Source organism: Dermacentor variabilis, chromosome 7 (assembly GCF_050947875.1).
Source record: "Dermacentor variabilis isolate Ectoservices chromosome 7, ASM5094787v1, whole genome shotgun sequence".
In the NCBI taxonomy this organism is placed as follows: Eukaryota; Metazoa; Arthropoda; class Arachnida; order Ixodida; family Ixodidae; genus Dermacentor; species Dermacentor variabilis.
Genome location: NC_134574.1, coordinates 72,067,085 through 72,082,134, shown reverse-complemented (window position 1 = coordinate 72,082,134; position 15,050 = coordinate 72,067,085). Strand labels below are relative to the sequence as shown.

Below are 15,050 nucleotides of genomic sequence, written 5' to 3'. Positions count from 1 at the left end.
AAACCAAAACATGGCCCCGCCAAAAAAAGCGATACCAACTGGAGCTACAACGTAGTTACAATTTTATGTTTGCTCTATGGCCCTACCCGTATCTTTTCGCTATCCCGCGTGTTTGTTCGCTTTTCGGAAGGGTTTTTTAACATTTTTGAGAGTCTCGCAGTGCATGCAACACCCATGGGGGAGTGTCGATAGTTGATGGAAGCGCCGCTGTTCTCATTTGCGGTGGCCCCTCAGAACGGCGGTGCTTGCGGGGAGTATCGGTAGTTCATGGAAGAGCAGACACCGCTCGCGAGTTTCTCTTTCTCTGTTTAAAGGCATTGGTATTGGTTTGACGCGGTCCACTTGACTGCCGGCTACGTGCTACTTCTATGCTTCCCCAGTCGTCATGAGTGCTCCAGGCCCACTAATCGTTCTGCACTCGTTCACAGCAGCGTTCAAGAGGGCTGCCATCCTTTACGCCGAAGAAACAAATCACTGCGCAGCGGGCCGCAATTTCGATGTTTCTAAACAGGTGGTGCGAGGGTGGCGACTGCAGTGAAGCGAAATTTTCACCTGTGTGACGGCAAGTGAGAAATTTCCCACGTGCCGAAGTATGGACGCTTTCCGGAGCTGTAGGCTAAGCTTGCGGCGTACATCGCTGAAATGCGTGATCGGTCCCTGCCAGTGAAGTGCGACGTGATCATGAAATAAGCCCGGACCTCCGCCTTAATTTTAAGGTTCTGCTCCGCCGTGAGTACAACGAGTGGCTGGCGGCAGAAGACTGCGAAATTACGCCAACCGGACCTGTCAAAAGAGCCTCCCTGATGGCTGCGTGTGGTTGGGTGCATTTGGCGTGGGCTGCTGTTCTGCAAGATGTCCTGGTGCGGTCGTTTGCCAAATTTGAAATTTCGCTGGAGCACGACGCGCTGTGGGACCGCAGCAACGATGACGATGGCAGCACTAGTGAAGACGAGTAGTCCAGTGACCATGTCAGCTACTAATAAATTTTCGCTATCGAATGCGCTCTCGGGTATGCTCTTTCTTTTTTTTTTTTTTTCCGGTCAAGCGACATGGGGGGCTCGACTTACAATCGTGTAAATACGGTACAGCACGGTGTGCCTAGATGCGCACTCTTGCCTTCATCGCACATCGCTTTCGAAATAGGGGCTGCGCACGGCTGCGCCGTATGTAGCAGCCACCGGTGTAGAACGCTTCTCCTGTTTGCACCAGTCCTGCATGCAAGTTTCGGGAACTCCGAACACCCATGATGCAGCCCAGTTTCTGTCTGTCTCCACACACGTGATCGCTTTTCTTTTAATTGCGGCATTGTGATGAACTCGGCATGTCTTTGCAGTCGGCACTTCCATGCTGATGGAGCAAATGCAGAAAACAGGAAGACGGACGGTGGACTAACCTAAGCACATATACAATCAAACCTCAATATATCGAACACGGATATATCAAATTATTGCGTATATTGAACACTTTCTGTTTTACCTGAAAAATCGGATGCATATTTAAATTGTTATTTCTAACGGGGTCAGACTTAAAATGGATGTATTGAACTCCGCCACCCCAGACAATGTGCGCTCTGTTGACAGGCGGTGAGCTTTCCTGCAACACCCTTGAAGATAGCGGTGGTGCGATGGGGGCTCCCGACTGCTGCGCACTATACCGTATTTGCACGATTGTAAGTCGACTCGAATGTAAGTCGACCCTCCCTTATTGCGTGACAGAAAAACAAGAGAGCATACCCGAGGGCGCATTCATTAACGAAAATTTATTAGTAGCTGACATGGTCACTGCACTACTAGTCTTCACTAATGCTGCCATCGTCATCGTTGCTGCGGTCCAACAGTGCGTCGTGGCCCAGCAAAATTTTACATTTTGCAAACGACCGCACCACGACATTTTGTGGAACAGCAGCCCACGCCAAATGCACCCAACCACACGCAGCCATCAGGGAGGCTCTTTTTACAGGTCCGGTTGGCGTAATTTCGCAGTCTTCTGCCACCAGCCACTCGTTGTACTCACGGCGGAGCAGGGCCTTAAAATTAGGGCGAAGGTCCGGGCTTGTTTCATGACCATGTCGCAACTTCACTGGCAGGGACCGATCACGCATTTCAGCGACGTACGCCGCAAGCTTAGCCTACAGCTCTGGAAAGCGTCCAGACTTCGGCACGTGGGAAATTTCTCACTTGCCGTCACAGGTGAAAATTTCGCTTCGCTGCAGTCGCCACTCTCGCACCACCCGTTAAGAAACATCGAAATTGCAGCCCACTACGCAGTGATTTGTTTCTGCGGCGTAAAGGATGGCAGCCCTCTTGAACACTACGGTGAACGAGTGCCGAACGATTAGTGGGCCTGGAGCACTCATGACGACTGGGGAAGCATAGAAGTAGCAAGTAGTCGGCAGCCAAGTGGAACGCGTCATTTCAACAGAGAAAGAGAAACCCGCGAGCGGTGTCTGCTCTTCCACGAACTACCGCTACTCCCCGCAAGCGCCGCCGTTCTGAGGGTGCCGCCGCAAATGGGAACAGCGGCGCTTCCATCAACTATCAACCCCCCCCCCCCCCCATGAGTGTTGCATGCACTGTAAAACTCTCAAAAATGTTGAAAAACCCTTTCGAGAAGCGAACAAACACGTGGTATAGCGAAAAGATACGGGTAGGGCCATAGAGTAAACATAAAATTGTAACTACGTCGTAGCTCCCGTTGGTCTCGCTTTTTTGGCGGGGCCATGTTTTGGTTTCGATTGTAAGTCGACCCCCCAACTTCAGACTTTCAAATTAAACAAAAGTGGTCGACTTACAATCGTTTAAATACGGTAGCTGTACACATTGATCGCACTGAGAGCGCCATTTGAACGTAGCAGCGTACGCATGCGGTGGCTCGGTTAGTTCAACAACTTCAATGACGCATTACATTTGCTGCACTGACTACTCCTCAGTGCTGCCCTCTGCGCCTGCCGTGCCTCGCGAGAACTGGCAGTTTGCATCCGCAAAGACACATGACAGCACATGCTCACTGGGCTCACATATGTTGAATTTAAATGGTGGAGTTGGAGCAGCTGACGGACTCCGCGAGCGAGCTCTCGACTCTGGCGTAGAGCAACGCCTCCAAATCCGCGAGTGGAACACAACCTGCGCCGCCGGAGCAAGACGGAAGCGGAAGTTCTATCGCTGAGTTACCCAGGATACCTTGCGTGTTGTCATTTTTTTCTGCTGTTTGCTCCCAGCACCGCCGCACCGGTCACTTGTCTCTTCAGCGTCGTTCACCTGTTGTTTTTTAAAAGTGCGGAATGGATACTGCAAATCACTGCACGCTGCTCGCCAAGCATGCAGCAGCTTTTGCTTCCTCACGAGTCGTGACCGGTGGCGCCTCCCAGCAGACAAACGTGGTAAAGGAAATACGTCACGCAGAGTTTCGGTCCACTCCACAGATTTTGGTGGAGCATCTTTTTCTGCTCCATGGAGTGACTCCCGCTCTGAATCCCCTCCGACTCTCACATTGGAACACCTTACTCCCGCACTCACTCTGTCATTGGAACAAACTTGCTCTGAAACGAGCAGAAAAACTTGCTCTGACCCCGCCATTGGAATTCAACAATAGACACCTTGGCAGAAGTCACTTAATACATTGTTATTGACAGTGTTTCAAAATGCTTCGATTGACAGACGTGGAGATCGCAGCAGAAACAGCGGCCAAACGAAGACGCGGCCGAGATTGATCCTACAAGCGCTGATGTTGCCCCGCTACCAACTTCAACTGAGGCTGTAGCTTCTTCGGCCCTTCTACACCGCTACAGCGGCGCAATAGAGGGCACCGGCATATCACTTGTGAATCGTTTAGACTATGTTGAGGAGTCCCTGTTTAAGCACGCGGCTGCCAATAAGAAGCAGGCTACACTGCTGCAGTACTTTCCGCCAAAAAACTTTGTGTGAAGCTTCAAGCGAGTACTTACTGCGCCACGATTAGGGCACGATCCGGGATCGTTCTTCGGAGTGTGCGTTCGGTTGCGCCTCGCGCGATTGGCCTAGGCCGCGCTGACTTCACATGGCCAACAAAGTCGGTACTGCCCAGGCTAATTGTGTGCGGCGCAATTGACTGCGCGCTCACTGCTGACAGTCGGTGAGGTCTAGGCCAATTGTACGTGGCGCAACAGAATGTGCACTCTGAAAAATGATCCCCGATTGTGCCCTTGGTTCATTGAATTATTTGTAGAAGTTTTTGACGCGTTTTTGACGTGATTTTATATATTGAATTCTGGCTATATCGAACTTTTTCGCGATCACCATGCTGTTCCATATATCGAGGTTTGACTGTACTACAGCACATTGAGGAAGCTACAGCAGCTGGGCTCGAAGTGCATAACAGGCGGCCACGTTAAAATACTCATGGCGATATGATGAGCAAAACGTGAACAAGGTGAATGCAGGAGCCAACGTTTCAACAAGTGGACTTGTCTTCTTCAAGACAACATACGCTTTCCTCGCCACAGTATATAGAGGTCTGGTTCTTCTAAAGGGGAGATGGTGTGAGGCAGGAGGGTGCGGAAACGCGAAAAGGTGTGTTAGCATGTTGAATTGAGAGTAAAGGAACGCTGTGCACAAGGCCAAAGCCAGGGCCATCACCCCCCCACCCCAGTCTGTCAACGCACGCGTGTTAGCCGGGGTGTCAAAGGCGTCTGACATGCCGGCTGAAAAAAAAAAAAGAAAGGAGGAATGGAAAGGAAAAAAAGGGGGGGGGATATGCCAAGCAATCAAACTAAGTGTTGTTGCCTATGGCTTGAAGTTTAGCATAGCGAATAGATTCTAAAGTTCCCTTTGAAACGTTTATGCCTTTTGGTTGCAATGCCTTGAACTTATAGATAAGGTATGATTCTCTGCATTTTCTTTCTCGTTCAGAGCGGAAATTTGACTGTAAGATGTAGAGTTTAAGTTCATCAAAGTTATGACCTGGTTTGTTGAAATGCTCGGCAACGGCTTTGGGAAGCTTTTTAGCTGCGTCCGCACGATGTCCGTTTAATCTGACGTTCATTGATTGTCCTGTTTCACTGATATATTGTTTCTTACAGAAGGAACATTCAAGCATATAAATCATATCCGAACTAGTACAAGTGAAGCTAGATTTTACTTCATGTCTATAACTATTTGCGGTGCTTTTAATTTTAGTGTCACTTTGAAGGTGTCTGCAGGTTTTGCACCTAGGGCGACAACATGCTTTTATTATGGGGGAATGCTGTTGGCTGGCTTTTGCGTGCACTAACATGTCTTTAACGTTCCTGTTTCGGCGATAGGTAACCCTAGGTACATCCGGGAACGCTTTTCGCAGACGCTCGTTACTTGATAATATTGGGTGGTATTTTCTTAGGATGTTGTTTATGTTTGGGAGTGCATTAGAATATTTTGTCTGTCAAATTCTACTGTGGGCTGTCTCTTCGCCTATTCCGACTGTCTCTCCAATCTTGACCCGGCATCATAAGCTCTATCGAGAGCAACTTGGGGATAGTTCCTTTCTGCTAGCGTCTCTTCGCCTATTCCGACTGTCTCCAATCTTGACCCGGCATCATAAGCTCTATCGAGAGCAACTTGGGGATAGTTCCTTTCTGCTAGCGTTGATTTAAGGTCATTTAGGTGGTAGATATAATCGTGGTCTTCGCTGCAGATTTTTCTTATACGTTTCGCTTGTCCGACAAAAATTCCTTGCTTGCAATGTCGCGGGGGATGACTGTAGTAGTCTAAATATTGCTGGCTATCTGTCAGCTGGCTATCTGACAGATATGCAGCAATATTTAGACTACAACAGTCATTCCCCGTGACATTGCAAGCAAGGAATTTTTGTCGGACAAGCGAAACGTATAAGAAGAATCTGCAGCGAAGACCACTATTATATCCACCACCTAAATCACTTTAAAGACCTAAATGACCTTAAATGACCACCACCTAAATGATCTTAAAATGACATAAGAGCAAAGGTTGACAAAAGTTGAGGTTCGCTTTGAGGACTTTGGCTTCCTTCAGGCTGGTGTTTTGCTGGCTTTTCTATGAATGGGTTAACCCCCAACTTGCACCTACTCACTAACAGCATATGCTCTTTCCGCATCGTCCCCCTCATATGTTGCAAATGTTCTTCACTGCAGTCCCTGCCAGACAGTGAGACGTGCTCCCAGATGTACCTGGCCGCTGTTGAGGTAAGGAGCCAGCTGTGCAAATAACTCTCACATGCTTGGTGTGTTTGTTAGAGGCATGCAAATATTTGAAGTTTAGAAATGAGTCCAGGGGTTTTTTCTTAGTTCCTGCTGATTCAGTGAACTGGTGTTAAGATGAAAAAGCGACGGCTTCTTGGCCTTGCTCATGGCTTGTTCACCTTCAGCCATCCATTCTGCATACAGCTTCCTCTAATGGCTTGTTCAAGTATATGTCCAGAGGTTGCAACATCGATGTGAGACCACTTGGGATAATGGCTAGACCAGTCTGCAGCCCCGTTAGCCTCGCCCAAACGCAGTCAACAAGCTGCCGACGACGAGCAGCGATGGGTAAAGTGAAATTGACGACCGATAATTCGGACTCCATGTCCGAACTATCGAATGTAAAAAAAAAACAAATAAATCTGAAAAATAAAAAATCGCTTTATTTAGGTTGTAAAGACCCCGTGCTAGGAAGAAGTGGTCTATTCATTGCTGCACACACTTTCGCTTACGTGCAACCAAGTGGGCCTGTATTTCTTCCAGTTTTGAGTTGCGCTGTACGGCGATGCAAGGACTGCAAAAACTTGAGTCAGATCTGCTGGTGAAGGCTCCGGAGTGCACAGCGCATCATCATCTTCGAGTCAGATCACTGTTTGACGGTGGGAGTACATGCTCAATTATTTCGTCATCGTTCAGTTCGGCACACGATGAAACCGCTCTGTCAACGTCTGCAAAGTCTTCAAATGTAACGGTGGCAAGAACCTGTACACCGCAGCCTAGCAGGTCATCAGTGATGTCATCATTTGAGCTGGTTGTGGTAAGCGGCAGTTCAGCCTCTTCAGTTACAGAGTCGGGCTCATTTGGACTGCGAGGGCACCGTTGGTGCCATTTGATGCGGCCTCACTATAACTTCAGGAGAAAAACGTCTTGGAGCCAGCAGAGCACTGTATGGAACACAAACTAAACAAACAAGTATAGCATGGCAGAATGCTGTCTGGAAGGCAAACTCAACAAACAGAATCGCAATAGCTGGCCATGCGCGGGGGTGCCAGAATAAGATATGATGATCGCAATGCTGATGCAACCTCACAAATTGGGCAAAGCCTCCGAGATTGGCATTAGCATTGAAATCTTTTGAGGCGTAGAGCAGCAGCCAAGGCTAGGCCTCATAGACTGCCGTCTAGTTTGTAATCTCTGAGGCCCTACTTGATGTCGAGGTTGCCAGAGGAGATAATGACGGCTGAGTCGGCACACACTACAGCCGCGGACACAGTCTAGATAGTGAAATGTAGGGCTGGTGGCTATCCAAAATATCGGTCGTCTTTGGAAATTAAGTTATGGGGCCATTGGCGATGCTGCGAAGCTGTCTGGATTATTGGTGTCCGATTTAGCGGTCGGCGACTGTAGTGCCCCTGGGCGACGTCTCCAAACAGCTCTGACCCAATCAGCCATAAGGTCTGCGGTCATCTACCCTTTTTCTTGCACCCGAATGTGAAAGCCAGGAGGCAACTTTCCTTTTGGGGCGGCCTTTCGCTTGAAAATTATAAAAGGTAGCAGTTTTCATCCCTCCGCTGTCACAGCGAGCATGGCGGTGCACCTTTGTTTTTCAGCACCTGTAGTACTAATGTGCATACTCTGCACACCTTTTTGTTCGACTGTTTTGCTACTCAGCATGTCAAAATTTAGCAGCATTTGGTCCGCGTTGCCGATCTGCGAGAGCAGAAAGTTCTTCACTTGCCAGATCCTAATCACAAAGCGATGAAAGTCAATTATTTTGTCCTTATACGCCGAGGGTAACCGCTGGCGCAAAGTTGTCCATCGCCTAAGTGACAGGCCACTTCTGTGCATAAATCTCGTGGCCCACCCATTGCTCGAGCGGAAATCTTGTGCTGGGATACCTTCCTTCCTTGTAATTTTGCAGGCCTGGCTCCTGACAAATTTAATTGAAACAGCACATCCTCCTGCGCGGAAACCCTTAATATATTCAAGGAGTCCTGCTCCAACCTGTAGATATTTTCCATCCAGTCTTTGGACCATGAATGGCCTGGCGCGTCTTGTTGGTGGCTTTCAGCTTTTTGTGCTACCGTAGCCAGTAGCAGACGCAAAACTCGTCGACCCGGAAGTGCCTGCTGGCTGCCCTGTTGCCGTTGCAACAGGGCAGCCAATCACTTTCACTCAATCACTTTCAATCACTCAATCACTTTCAACTTGAAACCAGCCGTGTAGCTTCTGTATCTGCCCACAGGAAAGCGATGCGAACAGAAACAATGCCGATGTCAGCTTCTCCCCTGCAACCATGTGTGCTACTGAAATTTCACAAAATGCAGCAACCTTGCCACTTGTGGCTTTGATTGGACTAGGGCTGCGTACGTTTATAGTGTGCATGATGCTTTAAAAATGGTGCTTGGCTGTCATTCACTATCATCATCAGTGGCCAGAACTAGCAGACGACATCTGCAGCTGCGATTATTGGGGGTGCGATGATTACTCGAGGAAAAAACAGTCTTATTTTGATGGGCAATGTAGGGGCTGCGAGCATTAGGCGAGTGTGAGAATTACGCAAGTAAATATGTTAGGGGGAGAAAACAGGTAGTGTGACATACAAATTTGACAGGAAAAAGATGATAAGCTTCAACTGCCAACTTATTTTTGTAGCTGTCCCTAATTTATAGCTGATGCACTACCTAATGTGCATGTCCGTCATCATACACAACGTTGAAAAAAAAAACAATAAGAAAGTGCCGTTGTCTTCTGTTATTCGACCCTGACGGGACCTACGAAATTAGTCGACTTATTTGGTGGACTGAATTATACAAGAGACAGGAAAAAGACGAAAATACACTGTGGAGTCATTTGGTAGTGTCTGCCCTTATTTAAACACTTCCCGGAATCGATTGTACCCCCACTTGTTTTTAGTTGAACGTAGAAAACTAAAGTACAAAATGACATTTGAGCTAGTAAACAAAGTAGAAGTCGAACACGCACCCAATTTTTAGCAAGAAAAACATAGCATACCTCTGATTCTGGTAACAAGAAAAATGTAGCATGCTTGCGATGCTGTCTACAAGAAAAAGATGAAACCAGCCAACTTTACTTTCACAGAATGGAAGTTTTGTTTACTGTAGAAAGTTGTGCATATGTTGTTAAAAAAATGCAAGAAAGAATGTACGATGTGCAGTGACAAAGAAAATTTTGACCCGCCGTGGTTGCTCGGTGGCTATGGTGTTAGGCTGCTGAGCACGAGGTCGCAGGATCAAATCCCGGCCATGGCGGCCGCATTTCTATGTGGGCCAAATGCGAAAACACCGGTGTACTTAGATTTAGGTGCACGTTAAAGAACGTCAGCTGGTCGAAATTTCCGGAGGCCTCTAATACGGCGTGCCTCACAATCAGAAAGTGGTTTTGGCATGTAAAACCCCATAATAATAAAAAAAGAAAATTTTGACACACTCAACTGTAGTCGACGTCTACGTAATGCGAAGCATTGCGCAGATCATTGCGCACAAGGCATGCGACGCACATCAAGTTGGTTCACCCGTACTTTTGCATTTACTGCTACAGCATGACGCAGTATAATGGATACATCTGAGAGTGCCAGACTATGTGCCATTTGACTTTGCCATTTAACTTTCCCGTTGAATTCTCTTTTAGGTCTTGGAGCGTGGAGGACTACTACGCTACGAAGTGTCCAACTTCGCCCACAAGGTACACATTTCTTTGTAGAACATTTTGAAAGCGTTTTTTAAAATCTTGGCAGCTGCAAACTAGTTGCTATCCTAGACAAATGAGACCTGAACTTTAACATTCGAATCAGAGTGACAGAAAGGAAGACTACTCTGGGGGGATTGCAGTTGTATTGGTACACATGATTAGAACATCAATGTGCGGTACACCATTCTTTGTACTGGAAAATGGACTCGCTGTTATCACATCTTGTGAGTTAAACCCTTGAATTGTTCAGGTTAGTGTTTCAGTTGCCCTGTTTGTAAATCATTTGTCTATGATGCTAGTACAATGACCTACATTTCATTCCAACAATTTTAAAAGAAGAGTTCTTCCTCATTGCGGCATTCTTTTTCATCATATTATGTAGTGAAGTTGCACTTCATCATGCCTGTCGTGTTTGCCATGGCCAGAGAGTGCGTGCTCAGGCGATATCCGGGAGGAAGGCTCTGGCTGTTTGCTGCGGTCGGGAATCGTGGCCGGCCTCTTTTTGTGCCCGAGTATACTGTAAAGTGCTAGATACATCTCAGCCCCACGTCCTCACACACTTTTTGTCTTCACATTATTCAGTAAAACAATTGGATTTTGTGCTTGTCCTGATCGTTCTGGGAGAAGGGATAACCGCCATTGTATGGCATGTGCACTTCGCCGTCTGAGGAGCGGACTGCCATGGGGACGGACCAGTTTCACTGCCTCTTGGCAACTAAAAAGTCCTACTGAACCAAGCAGACAATGATGCCAAGTACTTTATTGATGCATACACACCAAAAAAGTCTGTCCTGTCTCATGTGTTACTGGCAGATGTGACAGACGGAGAGGAGAATACGACTTGAGTAACCCAACTTAACTGGAGCATGGCTGCTTGTAGAAGCTACGGGGGTGTAGTGCCATGTGGACATGTAGTAGACCCTCCTTAATAAGCTCCCAATTAAAGTGCACAGATGGTTAAAACACAACTTCAATGAATCCCCGACAGAGTCTCCTTAGAGCGTATTGTATTGTCTGAGCACTTAAGCCTTAGCAGCTCATCGTACGCTTGCAGGTTGGTGTGTGCCATGATCTCTACTTCTCGCGTAGAGGCTATAACTGCGCCGCTTCGACTTGCGATAAGGCTGACGACGCACTGTGCCACAAAAGTTGTTCTGGCTTTTTTTTTTTTTAAAGAGACTGATCTACCACTGGTTCTGGCTTTGATGCAAGTGTGGCAATGCGCATGCAGATAAGCATAAGAAATACGCAGAGGTGTGCTGGCCACCTTGGCAAAATATGTTGCCGTCAACAGGCAAGCCTGCATGACTTATTCAGGATATCCACCTTCTCCAATTACAAGGCATAGCATGTAGCATTGTAAGAAGAGTAGTGCAAGCTTTTAATAGGCGACAAACCGACCATTCTGCTGTTCAGCCTCATTGAGGACCGATTTTAGTGTGCGTTACTTACAAAAATGAAAGCAACCTGCAGTCTCCACGTTGGCTTAAAGGGGTACACTGCTATTGGAATAATGTTCACCATTTTTTTCATCAGTATTAATGAAATTTTCTGGTCTTGTTAATATCTTTGTGCTGATTTGAAATATGTAATTTGTTTTGCTGGTAGGTTGTTAGTTCCTATGATAATTAACATTTCACTTCCATTGTTTAAGACCACAGTAGAAATAAATGGCACAATTAAAATTTTTACTAAGGCATGGTTAAATAGCATAAAGAGTAAGGAATCAAGGATAGCAAGCTCTTTCTTCTGTGACCCTTAACAGATATTTTACAGCCCATTGAATACAAGTCCACAGAATGTGGCAACCATGTACCGTATTTGCACGAGTGTAAGTCGACCACTTTTTTAAAATTTGAAAGTCTGAAGTTGGGGGGTCGACTTACAATCAAAACCAAAACATGGCCCCGCCAAAAAAGCGAGACCAACGGGAGCTACAACGTAGTTACAATTTTATGTTTGCTCTATGGCCCTACCCATATCTTTTCGCTATCTCGCGTGTTTGTTTGCTTTTCGGAAGGGTTTTTCAACATTTTGGAGAGTTTTACAGTGCACGCAACACTCACGGGGGGAGGGGTCAATAGTTGATGGAAGCGCCGCTGTTCCTATTTGAGGCCGCACGCTCAGAACGGCGGCGCTTGGGGGGAGTATCGGTAGTTCATGGAAGAGCAGACACCGCTCGCGGGTTTCTCTTTCTCTGTTGAAAGCATGGGTTGAAAGGCATTGGCATTGGTTTGACGCATTCCACTTGACTGCTGGCTACGTGCTACTTCTATGCTTCCCCACTCTTCATGAATGCTCCAGGCCCACTAATCGTTCGGCACTCGTTCACAGCAGCGTTCAAGAGGGCTGCGATCCTTTACGCCGAAGAAACAAATCACTGTGCATCATCATCATCATCATCAGCCTGGTTACGCCCACTGCAGGGCAAAGGCCTCTCCCATACTTCTCCAACAACCCCGGTCATGTACTAATTGTGGCCATGCCGTCCCTGCAAACTTCTTAATCTCATCCGCCCACCTAACTTTCTGCCGCCCCCTGCTACGCTTCCCTTCCCTTGGGATCCAGTCCGTAACCCTTAATGACCATCGGTTATCTTCCCTCCTCATTACATGTCCTGCCCATGCCCATTTCTTTTTCTTGATTTCAACTAAGATGTCATTAACTCGCGTTTGTTCCCTCACCCAATCAGCTCTTTTCTTATCCCTTAACGTTACACCTATCATTCTTCTTTCCATAGCTCGTTGTGTCGTCCTTAATTTGAGCAGAACCCTTTTCGTAAGCCTCCAGGTTTCTGCCCCGTAGGTGAGTACTGGTAAGACACAGCTATTATATACTTTTCTCTTGAGGGATAACGGCAACCTGCTGTTCATGATTTGGGAATGCCTGCCAAACGCACTCCAGCCCATTCTTATTCTTCTGATTATTTCCGTCTCATGATCCGGATCCGCCGTCACTACCTGCCCTAAGTAGATGTATTCCCTTACGACTTCCAGTGCCTCGCTGCCTATTGTAAATTGCTGTTCTCTCCCGAGACTGTTAAGCATTACTTTAGTTTTCTGCATATTCATTTTTAGACCCACTCTTCTGCTTTGCCTCTCCAGGTCAGTGAGCATGCATTGCAATTGGTCCCCTGAGTTACTAAGCAAGGCAATATCATCAGCGAATCGCAAGTTACTAAGGTATTCTCCATTAACTTTTATCCCCAATTCTTCCCAATCCAGGTCTCTGAATACCTCCTGTAAACACGCTGTGAATAGCATTGGAGATATCGTATCTCCCTGCCTGACGCCTTTCTTTATTGGGATTTTGTTGCTTGCTGTGCAGCGGGCCGCAATTTCAATGTCTGAACGGGTGGTGCAAGAGTGGCAACTGCAGCGACGCGAAATTTTCACCTGTGATGGCAAGTGAGAAATTTCCCACGTGCCGAAGTCCGGACGCTTTCCGGAGCTGTAGGCTAGGATTGCGGCGTACGTCGCTGAAATGCGTGATCGGTCTCTGCCAGTGAAGTGTGACATGGTGATGAAACAAGCCCGGACCTTCGCCTTTTAAGGCCCTGCTCCGCCATGAGTACGAGTGGTTGGCGGCAGAATACCACGAAATTACGCCAACCGAACCTGTCAGAAGAGTGTCACTGACGGCTGCGTGTGGTTGGGTGCATTCGGTATGGGCTGCTGCTCCACAAGATGTCGTGGTGCGGTCGTTTGCCAAATGTGAAATTTCGCTGGACCACAACGCGCTATGGGACCGCAGCAGCGATGACGATGGCAGCACCAATGAAGACGAGTAGTCTAGTTACCATGTCAGCTACTAATAAATTTTTGTTATCGAATGCGCCCCCGGGTAGGCTCCTTTTTTTTTTTTTTTTTTTTTCCTGTCACGCGATATGGGGTGGTCGACTTACATTCGAGTCGACTTACAATCGTGTAAATACAGTAGCAGAAAATGAAGCAAAATGATTAATTTTTGAAGTGAAAACAAAAAAGGAAAATTCCTTGCTATACTTCATAGAGTATACATTATGCATCGTTCAGAAAAAAGAATTTTAGATCTCTCTGTTCTTGGTGTTGAGATATAGAGGCCTGAATATTAGATGGAGTGCAAAATTTGTGTTTTCAGAAAAGTACAAAACGAACAGCATTAAATATGAGGGGAAATGGCATCTGAAGGAAGCAGTTTTGTGATTGCTCTAAACACATCAAACTTTCAGGACGCATCCAATCTTGTGTGCTGATTTCAAATATGCAATTTTTATTTTTGCAAAGTCAATAAGAAAAAGTAGGTACAGTTGGGCTAAAATTTGGGATATGACTTGCAAAATATGTACTGCAACAAGATAGCTAAAAGTAAGCAGGTATGTTCCTGGATGTTCAAAGACAGCAAATTAGCATTTTGATGTTTGTGTCTGTACTTTAGCCAAAGTTACGAAATTCTAACGTTGCAGCTTTACAAATGTGAATTCTTGTTAGTGATTTCTAGAGGATTCTAAAATATTGCAGTGTCTTAAGACACTATATCATAGTTTTTGTGCAGTCTCTGACTTGCCAGCATTCAGGTAAAAAAAAAAGAACCACGAGAATAGAATGAGTGGAAGGAACGCAGTGCTGAACCCAAAATTTGAGACTGAAAAAATTACAGACGAAGACTGATCATTTGGACTCCACGGGAAACGTAAATAAGTCCGAACTATCGAATATCCGGAAAAACGACTGTATGAAAATATGACTATATAATTTACGTTTTAAGGCCCCTGTGCAAGGAAGAAGTGGTCGATTCATTGCTGCATGCACTTCCATTTATGTGCAACCAAGTCCACCTGTATTTCTGACAGTTTTGTGTTGTCTCTGTACACCGATGCAAGAACTACAAAGGCTTGAGTCAGATCAGCATGTGAAGGCTCCGGACACAAGCGCCTGGATCGGCTCGCGCAGTGGGTGCGCCGATCCAGGCAGCTGTGCTCTGGAGCACACAGCACATTATCATCATCCGAGTTACAGTAGCAGTAACTTGCTCAATTGTTTCACGATTGTTCAGTTCGGCACACAATGCCAACGTGCTGTCAACATCTGCAAAGTATTCAAATGCGGCAGAAATTGGCACACCGCAGCCTAGCAGGTCATCAATGATGTCTGCGTTTGAGCTCATTGCGGTAGGTGGCAATTCAGGCTCT

General features: G+C 46.7%; 1 protein-coding gene across 2 annotated transcripts in view; it reads left to right on the top strand.

Annotated features, from left to right (window-relative positions):
• Window positions 1-15,050, top strand: part of LOC142587525 (radical S-adenosyl methionine domain-containing protein 1, mitochondrial-like) — a 238,853-nt gene that overhangs the window by 23,255 nt on the left and 200,548 nt on the right. For both annotated transcript variants that reach the window (XR_012829563.1, XM_075698601.1), the window contains exons 8-9: window positions 6,122-6,172; window positions 9,821-9,874. Coding sequence is in view for 1 of the 2 variants with exons in the window: in XM_075698601.1 (XP_075554716.1) it covers window positions 6,122-6,172; window positions 9,821-9,874 (105 nt within the window). In the remaining variant the exon portion in view is untranslated. The remainder of the gene's footprint in view (window positions 1-6,121; window positions 6,173-9,820; window positions 9,875-15,050) is intronic.